The sequence below is a fragment of the Lynx rufus genome, unplaced genomic scaffold (assembly GCF_022079265.1).
Source record: "Lynx rufus isolate CCGP_SWC_20201006 ecotype Redwood Valley unplaced genomic scaffold, mLynRuf1.p SCAF_2, whole genome shotgun sequence".
Classification (NCBI taxonomy): Eukaryota; Metazoa; Chordata; class Mammalia; order Carnivora; family Felidae; genus Lynx; species Lynx rufus.
In genome coordinates this window covers 186,492,141-186,506,148 of record NW_025814834.1, presented here as the reverse complement: position 1 = coordinate 186,506,148, position 14,008 = coordinate 186,492,141, and the positions used below count along the sequence as shown (strand labels likewise).

General features: G+C 39.2%; 1 protein-coding gene across 2 annotated transcripts in view; it reads right to left on the bottom strand.

Annotated features, from left to right (window-relative positions):
* Positions 1 to 14,008, bottom strand: part of GPBP1L1 (GC-rich promoter binding protein 1 like 1) — a 65,708-nt gene that overhangs the window by 3,879 nt on the left and 47,821 nt on the right. For both annotated transcript variants that reach the window (XM_047085867.1, XM_047085868.1), the window contains exons 6-9: positions 11,356 to 11,428; positions 9,909 to 10,102; positions 2,022 to 2,162; positions 1,410 to 1,568 (exon numbers count right to left, since the gene is read on the bottom strand). In XM_047085867.1, the coding sequence (XP_046941823.1) occupies positions 1,410 to 1,568; positions 2,022 to 2,162; positions 9,909 to 10,102; positions 11,356 to 11,428 (567 nt within the window). The remainder of the gene's footprint in view (positions 1 to 1,409; positions 1,569 to 2,021; positions 2,163 to 9,908; positions 10,103 to 11,355; positions 11,429 to 14,008) is intronic.

Sequence of the window (14,008 nt, the reverse complement as noted above, 5' to 3'; positions counted from 1 at the left end):
AATAATGAGGACTTGCTCACCTTACTAAGATTTCCAAAGTATTACCAACTAGTCAGGATCTTAACTTCAGGTTATGTCAATGGTGGCAGAGCTATTAGATCCCTATGCAATACCCATGCAATCATTTGGTCTAAAGAACTGTGCTCAGCTTTAAAAAGTTCACTTTCGGGTACCTGGGTGGCTCAAGTCAACTGAGAGCGTCTGACACTTGATTTTGGCTCAGGTCATTATCCCAGGGTAAAAAAAAAAAAAAAAAAAAAAAAAAAAGTTCACTTTCCTAGAGTTCTGCAGCTAGGTTTTGCTATCCGACAGTTGGCCAATGTTGTATACATGCAAATTGCAGGATGGGGCTTTTAAGAAAGCACTTAAAGAAGGGAGACGTCATCCTCTTTCAGGTTTTTCGCTCTTTGTCCTTTTTCTTTTCTTTCTTTTTTTTTTCAACGTTTATTTATTTTTGGGACAGAGAGAGACAGAGCACGAACGGGGGAGGGGCAGAGAGAGAGGGAGACACAGAATCGGAAACAGGCTCCAGGCTCTGAGCCATCAGCCCAGAGCCTGACGCGGGGCTCGAATTCACGGACCGCGAGATCGTGACCCGGCTGAAGTCGGACGCTTAACCGACTGCGCCACCCAGGCGCCCCTCTTTGTCCTTTTTCTAACCAGAACATGGATGGGTAGTATAGAGGTGCATTAACTAGCCAAGCCCAAGTTGACTAAAACTTACAAGTTTCTTGATAATACCAAGGAACTCACCCTCGTATTTTTTTTATTTTTAGTTTTTTTAAATGTTTATTTTTGAGAGAAAGAACACGAGCAGGAGAGAGGCAGAGAGAGAGGGAGACATAGAATCTGAAGCAGGCTCCAGGCTCAGAGCTGTCAGCACAGAGCCTGATGTAGGGCTCGAACTCACAATCTGTGAGATCATGACCTGAGCTGAAGTCGGACACTTAACCAACCGTACCACCCAGGTGCCCCAGGCTCACCCTCTTAAACTGCAACCTCTAACTCTCCTGTTGTAGGATACAGAACAAAAACAAAACAAAACAAAACCCTCTTGGCTTTACGGTTTTGTTTGTCAGATTTTCTAATTTTTTTAAATGTATTTCTAAGGTTGGGGGGAACAGAGGGATCCAAAGTGGGCTCTGTGCTTACAGCAGAGAGCCCGCAGTGGGACTTGAACTCTCGAACCATGAGATGATGACCTGAGCCGAAGTCAGATGCTTAACCGACTCAGCCACCCAGGTACCCTGTCAGATTTTCTTATATTGCAACTAAATATAATCCTAACTGATAAAAGCTTCTGTAAGTTTACCAACTTCTTATAGCACTGACCAATTCAAGACTTTAAAAAAGCATAAATACAACACGGGAAAACCCCTATGTTGCCCAGAAAATTCCTATGGTCTTACATCCTCCAGCTTGTCACAGTCTCTGTTCTCTGAAAAGTCTCCATTCCGGTCATCCTTCAGAGTCTTCAGGAACTCACTCTTCCTGTCGGTAGTTCGGCGGGTCAGCTTGGTCAGGCGAGAGGAGCTGATCTCAATTGGAGGAGTAGTGCTGGAGGGACTCTGGGCAAATATCACAAATAGGTTGCTCCTGACAGCAAAGAGCAAGAACTGGAATTCTCTGGGTCACTTCTATTTGGAAGTGGTTTCCAGAATCTGGCAGCCTATTTACCAGTCTGTCTTTTACCAAAAACAAACTATCCTTTTCATATAAACAGACTTCAGCTTTACAGGGTTTTTGCAGTTAAGACTGTATAGTTTATACAGCATCTCTTTCATTTTTTTATAGTCTCGAGAAATGATGCCGGTCTAACATAGTCTACTACAGAGCAACTACTAACTACTCAGCTACTGTCCATCTTTAGACGCTAATGGGGTCAAGAAATGACTCAGAGAAGCACAGCTACAAAGGAAATGGAATTAGAGCTGTACATGTCATACCGTGTATCTTAGCATATGTAAGTAAATGAGAAATGGTAGTTTTAGAAAAGGCTGTTTGGCCTTGTCCTCACTCACCTCTTTAGGAGAGCTTAAAACTGCACCACCAGCCAGTACTACTGGTTTGGTAACAGAGATTGGACTGGTAAAAGCAGACTCCCGGCTCGAGGAAAGGGATCCTGATTTGTGTTCCATTCTGTTAGCTTTCCATGCACTGGGCTACACAGGAAGAAAGAATAAATCAGTCAAAACAAGTATGGAGACAGAAGCTCAGCCTGGAAGATCAGAAAGCAAACAGTGAAATGTTATGTAAGAACACGAGTTCCAAGAACTTGCCCATCTTAACATGTTTGGGAGGCATGCAACCTCTTTCTGATGTTAGGCACTTGAAGGAGAAAAAAGCAGATGGGAACCAGAAGGGTCATGGGATATTAATAGGTATTTCTCAAAAAGAAAGCTCTGGTTCAATAACTGTGGGAGAAGCTGAAGTGAATAAAGTTCAACAGGTTTCTTCACTGTGCTATTTCTCAAAGCACTTAATTGTATATGAATTTGAGAGGCAGATATAATATACAGTGTTTTCCAAACTTACTGGACCCTAAAATGTTTTGTTTCCCAGAAGGAACTCTTATGGCAGGAAGCTAGTTCTAGAAGGCCAGAGCAGGCAATGTAAATGGCTAGACAATTCTGGTTTGATCCTTTCTTTGCTTGGCCTTGTGGGGCTTAGGCCTATTCTGTCACGCTGGCCCTAGCTCCAATTTTGATGGCAGCATAGTGAAGCTGGAAAATTTTTTTTTGAGTCAATCACACTGTCTGAAGAGACAGGAAGACAAAGCACATCAATGGAGTGAGGCTGGATAAGTGAAAAATGTCCATTTTTCCAGAATGAAACAATCAGAATGGAGCGACGGTCAGGACAAAGGAAGGATCTGAGTGAAAAGAATTTCTTTCTTGGTATTCAACAGGATATTATAGGCTTTAGGAAAGGAATTAATGTAAATGAGTATCTACCAGACGCTTATCAAACTGTTCACATTCTTATTCTAATTAGGTATAATTATTATATTGACTTTTAAGAAAGTTATACAATTTGTCCAAGGTTACTCAAATAGTATGTAGTATTGTTTTTTTGCAATGCCTCCAAAAAGAACATGCAAGCAGATAAGAGAGACAATGACCCTACTGGAATGGAGATTAATTTTTTTTCTTGTGCTCATCAAAATCTAAAGATGGCTGCTTATATAAGGCTAAATATCAAAGATGATAGTTCCTCAGTGGCTTCCACAGAGTTGTAGATGGTTACCAGATGCCTTGTCTTTCTTTTAACATTGTCACCTCAGGACACACAAACACTTGCATTTCTGCCACAGTAGTATGAAAAGTTTACCAATGTTACATGCAACAGGATACCTACATCTCTGCCCAACTTTATTCCAATTTAATCTTAATTTTCAGTAACTCAAACACTATGCTCTATAGCTGACTTCTCACTGGACAAAAACCATTACACCCTGGGCCCTCTTTTAGTAGATAAATTATATATGTAGAAATCCATCAGAGTGAACCACATATCAACCATGGTTGGCTTTTTTTTTTTTAAATGTTTGAGAGAGAGACACACACACACCAAGCGCACATACATGAGCAGGGGAGAGGCAGAGAGAGAACCCCAAGTAGGCTCCACACCACCAGTGCAGAGCCCGATGCTGGATTTGATCCCACAAACCATGAGATCATGACCCGAACCGAAATCAAGAGTCAGACGCTTAACCAACTGAGCCATCCAGGCACCCCTCAACACAGCTTTTTAAAAAATGTCCTCCCTTTCCTTTAAACTCCAATCAAAGCACTCCCAATTCTCTCTACCACAAATGATCCTGTCTTCTCCTACTGGACTCAGAAGTCAGAAGTCACTAGATCAAACTTTCCCCAATTCCCTCCTTTGCACCTCAAGTTTAACAGCTTCCTACTCCCTTTCTACCATTCTACACCTGGTTCATTCTCTTTCCATTCAGAATTTATCAGTTATTTCCTCCCTTCCTTCTAATAAGTTCTTCCACTTTATCTACAAACATGCTAAGCCACCTTACTGAAGCTAGGTGAACAAAACCAAACACATTTATTTTCCTTTATACTACCATCCTTTTATTGGCAAGCTTTCCTGCATTAAGTCAGTATCTGCTGTCTTACACTTGCTCATTATTACTTTTCAATTCTTTGCAACATTCACCTCCATCCCCATTTTAATAAAATAGTTCTTTTGGGGCACCTGGGTGGCACAGCCTGCTTCAGATCCTCTGTCCCCCTCTCCCTCCCCTGCTTGCACTCTCTCCCTAAACAATCAATTAATTAACTAGCTCTTTTAATAAATAACCAAAAATCTTGTTGTCATATTATATTCCAAGGCCAGCTCTTAATAAAAATATCTGTTTTTGGAGATTGTGATTACCCATCTTTTCAGAACCTGTCCCCTCTTTCCTTTCTGGATTCCCTTGCGTCTTTTCAGTGGATCCAGGAGGCATTCTCCAGGGCTCTAGCCTCAGTGTTCTGCTGTAATATGCTTCTCAGTTAACCAGTTATTTGTAACTGTTTAATCCTTTAAATTGTTGAGACCATATGATAATATGTAAAACTGTATCTCTACACTTAACCTCTCTCCTGAGGTTTGTTTTTTTTTTAAAATGTTTATCTATGTTTGAGAGAGACAGAGACAGCGTGCAAGTGGGGGAGGAGCAGAGAGAGAGGGAGACACAGAATCCAAAAGCAGGCTCCAGGCTCTGAGCTGTTAGCACAGAGCCAGATTTGGGGCTTAAACTCACAAGCTGCGAGATCACAACCTGAGTTGAAGTCAGATGCTTAACCAAGTGAGGCACCCACGTGTGCTGTCTCTCCTGAGTTTTTATAAAGACCTCCATGACTGGACTGGCTTTAGTAGTCCTTCCCCCCATCAATTCCCAACTATCAGCCATACTTAAGCATTTGTCTTTTCCCAAACATGCCATGTTTTGCCTTCCTTCCTTTCCTTCCCTTTCTTTCCTCTCTCTTTTTGGATAACAATGGTTCCTCTGCCTCAAAAGCCCCATCTACTTGCTCCCTAACAAACTTCTGCTGTTTTCTTTTTTCTTTTTTTAAAGTAATCTCTAGGCCCAATGTGGGGCTCAAACTCATGATCCTGAGATCAAGAATCACATGCTTCATGGGCTGAGCCAGCCCTTCAGGTGTGTCCCAAACTTCTACTGTTTTTAAACTATTTACTGACTTAGCCCGTGTCAATATTATATTCCAAGTACTTTTAAAACTTTAATTTCATTCTTTTACCACAATTATGTGACAGATATAATTCGCTCCAATTTATTTTTAAGGAAACAAGTTTAGCAAAATTAAGTAACTTGCTGAAAATCATAGCCCTAGAGAGCGGCATGAAGTTTGACTCTAAAATCCAAATTCTCAACTTCCTCTTTTTTAATCCTTCAGGATGGTAGATATTTTGGAGCAGTGGAAACAGCTCTGGATTGAAGTTGGTCAAACCTGGTTTAAGAGTCCTGGCTCCATCACTTTATTAGCTATGTAATCTCATATTACAGAATTTTCTACATCCTAGGATTAGAGGAGTAAACGTTATAGAATATATGTAAAAGGCCTAATGAAGGTCTTGGAACATAGGAAGATGTCAACAAATGGCAATTCTTTCCTTTTCTACTTCAAAACCCAGTTCAAATCTGACCTTATCTATAAAGACTCTGAGAAGAACATTTATTATTATTATTGTTTATTTATTTTTTTATGTTTATTTCTCTTTCAGAGTGAGAGAGGGAGACGTACAATCTGAAGCAGGCTCCAGGCTCTGAGCTGTCAATACAGAGCCCAACATGGGGCTCAAACTCACAAACAACAAAATCATGACCTGAGCCAAAGTTGGACACTTAACTGACTGAGCCACCCAGGTGCCCCGAGAACATTTATTTTTTATATCTGTCTCTCCACTAGACAGCAAACTCTTTAAGATTATTTTGGGGTTTGTTGTTGTTGTTTTATTTTAGAGAGAGAGAGAGAGAGTACAGGAGCAGAGAAGAGAGGCAGAGGGAGAAAGAGAGAATCCCAATCAGGCTACATGTTCAGCATGGAGCCCGACAGGGAGCTTGATCCCACAACCCTGGGATCATGACCTGAACCAAAATCAAGAGTCTGATGCTCAACCGACTGAGCCACCCAGGCACCCCTAAGATTATTTTGTGCCTCTAGTGACACAGGTTTTAATACACAGATACTCAACGTCTAGAGAAAATGAATGAATGGATAAATCCACGTTTTCCAGTCATCTCACCTCTTCCTTCCTCTAATACCTCACTTTTCACATATCTACAACCATTCTCATTAACTGTTCCTGAAATCTGACCTTCCTCTCTTTTACACCTCTAGTGAAACGGCTCCAGAGCTATACCAGTTTCCCAGAAGAACATGTGATGTCATGTTTTTGGCCTCTAATTTGCTTCACACTGTGTGACTTCACCACCTCCCTTCTCTGTCCACTTTCATCATCCCTGTTCAGGCTTCATTACCTTTTACAAGGACAGTAACAGTTTAGTTTTCCTATTTTCATTCTACCCTCCACTTAGGATAGTCCTACACAACAGGGCTAAATTAATCTTAACCCCTGTGTCCTGACTTTTGTTCTTGCCACTTCTTCACCCTCAAAACCGTTCCTAGATGTTTGAGGACATGACATTGTCTTAACTCATTTCTATACTCTCTAGAGTCTAACAGAATAGTTGCACTCATTTCAAATTAAATAACACTCATAAAAATTCTTTATAAATTCTTAAGGAATGGAGCAAACATAAAGTGTGATGGCATATTGATAATAATAGCTATAATTTACTAGCACTTACTATATGTCAGCTTTAAGTACTTCATAAAACCTTGTCATCTATTCCTCACAAAAACCTTAAAAGAGGGGTACTATTACCCCATTTTATAGATGATCAAACTGAGACTTAGTAAGAAACCTGACCACGGTCATATCATAAAGAATGTGCAAAGTGAACTCTATCTACTCCAAAGCCCTGCTGTTAATATTCATGGCACATTATTTCTTTGATAGTACTTGCTCCCTTGACTTAAATTCACATTCTTTCCCTTCTACATCAGAGAAACAAGTATCTTATACCCTTTCAAAGATAATTCAACTTGTCAATCAGTTTTATTCCCACTCATTTCTTCCTGAGCCATGATTCTTTAATGACTTCTTTGAAGTATATTCCAAGTTGCTCCCAAGGGCTTCTTCCTACAGATTTCTTCATCCTTTCACTTAACTTTACCACCACATATATTCTATTTCCTTTTACTGTCAAGTCTCAAAAGTTGCCACTGCCTCTACTTCCACCCATGTAATTCCAGGATCCCCTGACATCTTGTTTTGTCCCTACACCACTCTCATAAAACCTGAAGTCAAAGGTCATCTAAACCTTTCCAATTGCTAAGGTCAAAACCCATTTTTCATTTATTTTCCTCAAATGGTCAGCAGCAACTGACAAGCGTTGACAACCCCAGTTGCTATCTAAACTCACCTACCCAGATTTTTGTGATAGCATAGTATTTTTTTGATGTCTGAATTATAATTTCTTAGTCTTATGGACTATATTGTTATTTTCCTAATATTTATAAGATATTAAATATTTCCTCCAAGTTTTATTTTCCCGTTCTTTACTCTTCCATCCTTTTCCCTTAGAGATCTTATCTACCCTGAAAGCCTCATTCATTACCACTAGGATAAGGACCCCCAGTCTGGATATTTCCCCAGTGCTCCCAGGAGTAATTAAAATGATCATCCACTATCCCTCAAATATGCCTAGTGTTTTCTTGTTTCAGAACTTGCATTTAACTATCTCTTCTTACTATGTACAATACTCCCCAGACTCTTTTCTGCCTATCCAAATGTGAATCATCCTCCAAAGATCAGTTCAAAAGACAGTTTTCAATAAAATTTTCCTCAATGGTCATAATCTGAACTGATGCTGCTCCTCTAAACTGAACTAGTGTTTATTTAAAAAAAATTTTTTTTTAATGTTTATTTATTCTTGAGACAGAGACAGAACGTGAACAGGGGAGGGGCAGAGAGACAGGGAGACACAGAATCCAAAACAGGCTCCAGGCACGGAGCTGTCAGCACAGAGCCCGATGTAGGACTCGAACCCACGAACTGTGAGATCCTGACCTGAGCCGAAGTTGGATGCCCAACCGACTGAGCCACGCAGGTGCCCCCTAAATAGTGTTTAAGTGATTTAGTTATTCCAAGTCTGTTTAGAATTTGTTATTAGCATGTTATTATTTTATTTCACATATATCACATGACCTTTCATATTGTTATATCTTGTTAATCAGATTTTCAGCTCATGGAGTATCATGACCCATGTTGTACTTCTCTGTACTGTTCATAACCACCAAACACAGTGCTTACACACAGAGGAAATGAATAAATGCTCACTGGTATTCCTCTCAATAACAAAGTAAATTCTAGTTATTGCTGTACTGTGCTAACAGCTCAGAGCCTGGGGCCGGCTTCAAATTCTGTGTCTGCCTCTCTCTCTCTCTCAAAAATAAACATTAAAAAAAATTTGGGGGGGGGGCACCTGGGTGGCTCAGCCAGTAAGCGTCCGACCTTGGCTCAGGTCATGATCTCACAGTTCGTGGGTTTGAGCCCCACATCGGGCTCTGTGCCGTCAGCTCAGAGCCTGGAGCCTGCTTTGGATTCTGCATCTTATTCTCTCTGTGCCCCTCCACGACTCATGCTCTGTCTCTCAAAAATAAACAAACGTTAAACAAATTTTTAAAAAAACACTAAAAAAAATTTTAAATTATAATAAAGAGATCCAATAAAGTGTTATAAATATTATGATAAGAGACAAGAGCAATACTCAATTAGAGATAAAAGGATGAATTAGATCTTTAGATGTATGTGATAGAAAAGGATTCACAGAGCAGGTAACATGAACTTGAAGGATAACTAATTTCCCAGGTAAAAGAAAGAAGCGATAGTAAAATATAAAAGATGGATTAGAGTTAGGCTATAAAGAATTATACATGCCACTGCCAAGGAGTCTAGCAACTGTTATTATAAGATCAGTGTTGGCAAGCAACAACCCGTGGGTCAGAGGCCTGTTTTTGTATGGCCCATGAGCTAATAATATTTTACATTTTTCAAGCACTGTAAAACAAACAAAAAACACAAGGGAAAGGGAGAAAAGGTAACAGAGACCATATGTCATAAGTTACCAGCAAAGCCTAAAATATTTATTATTTGGCTCTTCACAGAAAAGTTTACCAAACCCTTCTGTAGATGGTTTGGGACCGCTAAAGTGATTGAGGAAAGGATGTGTTATATTCAAATTGTTTTATGATAATCATTCTGGCAGTTCTGCACAAGATGACTGTAGGGAAATGAAGAAATAGAAGAGGACACTACAACAGTAAATGGGAGGTGAAAAGGGCACAGGACATCACAGAGGGAGTTACTGACACGGACTTTATAACTGCTTGGTAGAGGGGAATGAGTAATGAGGAGGAAAGAAGCAGCCAATCTAGACAATCACCCGAGTGATCAAACGGATGTTGATGCTATTAATGGAAACAGCAAATTAAGAGAAACAGGTTTATGAGATGAAGCTCATGAGAATGAGAAGCCTACTAAGAAAGCAATTGGCAGCAGTAGAGAGTTTGGAGACAGAGTAAACCATATCTATAGATATCTGTATATAACTATATAGATATCTATACAGTTATTATCTATTTTTTTTTTTTTTCTGTTGAATCATTCACCAGATACTCATTCAGTAGTATATATATGTTAGGTACTGAATGAGTATCTGGCGAATGATTCAACAGAAAAAAATAAAAATACTAATTTTTTTCCTAATTTATTACCAAACTCCTGCTGTATAAGGTTCTTATACGGATTCCAAATCATACCTTGGAAGGTGGTGGTGCAGGCTTAGGAACCAGGTTCTTATAGACACTTGGAACCATGGTTGACGATTTGTTCCCATTTGCATGGTGAGATCCTGGTGAGGTGAATGCAGCAGAGAAGGCAGCAGAAGGATCTTCTTTGGAAACTTTTTTGATGACTAGCATTTTGGAAGGTTGCTTGGCACTAGGTGGGTTTTCTGTGAAATACAATAGCGAAGAGACAAAAGAATGTCAAGCAATGGTTAACATGAAGCACAGTTTATATGAAGTCCTCACTTTCAACAGAGAGCTGGCAGGTGAGACTGAGGGACAAACATTTCCTGGTGTGCACTTAACAGATATTCTCAAAAGTGACAATACTTGAGAACTACAGGAAAAAAGGCAACATATGAAGCTAAATTCATAAATCAACCAGGAAGCCCAAAGATGTTAGTAGTCCTTCAGGGGCTTAATATGTCTAGTGTATGGTGTGATCACTCAGGCCATCAAGAATATATCCAAGGGTGGCAGTTCCTGTCAGCAGGGGAATGGAGAGAGATGTGGAAATTGGGAGAAGGAGGCTACCATGGGACCTTCTGATCAAAAGTGGAGCAAAGCTTTACACTATTAACAAAGGGGAAATGGTACAACAAGCACCCTTAATTCTGTAACTCAAAATCCAAAACCAGTACTCAGGTATGCTAAAGCCTTCCCAATAAGATGCCTAACTACTGACTGAATAGGTCTAATGTAGGAACTAGGGGAGTCTCATTTGTAAATGCCAACAATTTCAAAACTACAGATCACATTTGGTATAAAATACATTGATTTGTATATTAATTTTTTATAAGGCTAGTTACTCCCAGCATGTACACATAAACAGGTATATGTATATGTTTTCACCTTGCCTTCTACAATAAGCAACATTTAACTGCCAAACCTGCCCCCTAACCACCCCCACCAAATAAAAAAAAAATCAAGTGTAACCTGGCTGAACAAAATACTCTATAGGATGTGGTAGTAGGCAGCCTTTCAAAGAACATTTTAGAAGAGTATCCCATAATATGAAAGAATGCTTAGTACATATTGTTATATATGCCTGCCAAATATTTAGGAGACAATTATAACAACATAAAATTCAATTGAATTGTTACAAATGAATTAGCAATGTTAATTAAACATTACTACTTATAAACTTTAGATTATTCTCCCTTTGCTTAAAATCTTTCAAATTCAGAGCTCTACAAGCTCTCAATTATCTGTATTGGGACTCCACTACCATTACAGTTCAATGGTATTTTCGGTGGGCAGAGTAAGAGATAATAGGTGTTAGTTACCATGTGCAAATGGATGAGATGAGAAAAAAAGATAAAGAAACAAACAAACAAAAAAGAGATAAAGAATTTTTGCTCTTCTCCATGCGAAGAAAAATTTAAAGTTGTGTGCCTTTAAAATGGCAAAATCTACCTACCCCACACTCCAGAAGGGGTCCCAATAGGTCTGCATGGCTGATTCTGTTTGCCAGCTTCTGGATTCAAAGAAGGCTAGGAAAAAAGGGATATTAATGGTTAATAAAGAAAGCTAATTATTTTGGCACTTTTTACAAAGTAGCCATCACCATGGAACCTATCAAATAATTATATATGAGCAGCACTTATTTAACGCTGTAATCAGAATCAAGTAAGCAGAAGATATTGAAATGCTAAATCAACAGATCTTGTATTAATCTTAGGCTCTCTTGGGTTTCATTTCCCTTAATGTAAGAGGATTAAATTTGTTTTTTTAAAATGAACAGATTAAATGTAAGTCCTCATCTGCCAATAGGAATATATACACCAAATAAGGAGGCACAGAAAACTGAATGAACAAGAATGTAGATCACTTTTCTCAGATTTAAGGACAATCTGGACAGTGAAATGTGTAGTATTCGTAACTTACTCTAAGACTGCTTTAGGGCAGAGGCTGACAATGTGCCAGGGACAGTGCTAGAAATACAAAGACAATTAAGAAGAGCCCCTGTGCCCACTACAAAGATATACTTGTAGACAGGCATAATAAAAGGTTACAGGGTTTATGATAAAAATTCGTATTAGGGAAGAGGAACGGTCAATTCCGCTTGAAAAAGAAGTGCTATCAGAAAAGGTTCCATTAGAGGTTAAAGGACTAAGAAGGAATCTTTAAAGATGAAGTCCAAAGTTGGAAAATGGGTGATTCCAGGAACAGAATGCTCAATGAACATCTGGACAGGAAAGCATGAAAAAGAATAGAATATTCAGAAATCTGCAAATAGTTTAGAATGATTAGTACTAGGGAAGGAGGGGATCCTTCTGTGCTGAAAGAGATGTCTTGCAAAGTAGGCAAGAGCCAGACTGCAGTTTAGTTTTTAGGGAGACTAAATTTTATCCTGTAGGTATTGAAGATCCATCTCTCGGGCAGAGTTAACATAATCCATATTCATTAATTTTTTAACAGTCTGGTAAGCAGCTTGAAGGATGTATTTGAGAAGTTTAAACATCAACTAGGAGACCAATTCCACAGATCCATAGATAAAGAGAGAAATGAAGGTAACAGGAATAGAGGAAGAGATGAGGGGAAGGATGGGAAAGTGTTAAGAGCAATAAACTGGACTTAACAAGGTTGAGTATGACACTGGTGTTCAAGCCCAAACTTTACAATATGGTAATAGAGTAGGAAAATGTCTTTTCAGCACAATTACCCACAGAACATTAAACAAACAACAGAAAGATGCCCAGATCCACTACAAACCTTCTGAATCAGAATCTCCAGGGATGGAACCCCAGCAGGTATGTATTTTCAACCCATCAAGGTTGAGAACCACAACAATAGGATAAGCACAGATACATACTGAACAACTAACTCAATATATAAACGGACAAATTAGTGACAAAATATGAAGGACAGGTAAATACACTCCTCTGGATAGAAAAATACAAGTAAAGGGAGTCCCCACAGATAAAAGCTGTATTTTCCTGTTTTAACAGGCTTGTGTTCGTTTTAATGTTTACTTCTGAGAGAGACTGAGAGACAGCATGAACGGGGAAGGTGCAGAGAGAGAGGGGGACAGAGGATCTGAAGCAGGTTCTGCCCTGAAAGCAGAAAGCCTGATATGGGGCTCAAACCCACAAACCGTGAGATAATGACTGGAGCCCAAGTTGGATGCCCAACCAACTGAGCCACCCTGGTGCCCCTAAGCTTTTATTCTTAGTCACATTTCATTTAGGGTTTTCAGAGCTACTTTATGTGTGGTACCTTCTATCTCTCTCCATTGGTTTTTTAAAAATAGTAAAATACAACACAGATACAAAAAATTACAAAAAACAAATGGGCAAAATCACCAGGCAGTTCAAGCAACAGAATATCAACATCCAAACCAGAAAACGTTTTATAAGCCTCATTAAAAAAAAAACAAACCAGGGGTGTCTGGGTGTCTCAGCTGGTTAAGTGTCTGACTCTTGATTTTGGCTCAGGTCATTATCTGAGTTACAGTGACAGATTAACTGACAGTGCAGAGCCTGTTTGGGATTCTGTCTCCCTCTCTCTCTGCCCCCCACTGCTTTCTCTCTCTCAAAAATAAATAAATAAAACCTAAAACAAACAAAAAACCACAACATAAACCCAAAAAACAAACCTCCCTCCCCTCTAAAAATAACTATTATCCTGACTTATGGTGAACACCTCTTTGCTTTGCTTTTACCACCCAAGTGTATATCCCTCAAAATGATTATTTGGTCTCTAAAAAAATATCTCTTAACTCTCTTAACTTACAGGTTACTCTAAAATATCTTATACCTCTATATTTCCTATAAATTGGTGGTTGGTTCTAGAGGCTACAGAACTGCCCCCCTCCCCTATACACATCTTTATTTTGGAAAGGCAACTTCTTGATAGCTTTGTGCACTAGGAGACACATAATGTCTGATTATGCTTCTTTTTGTGAGGCTGGCAGATATGGATGCTCATAGCCTAAAACTATTAACTTACTACAAGCTGCAAAACAATGATCTTCCAGTTTTATCATTCCTTCTTTATTAGCTAGTATACTTGCATAAAATGGAATTTCCTCTCATCTATTTGGTGACTCAATGGTAAAATTCACAGGGAAA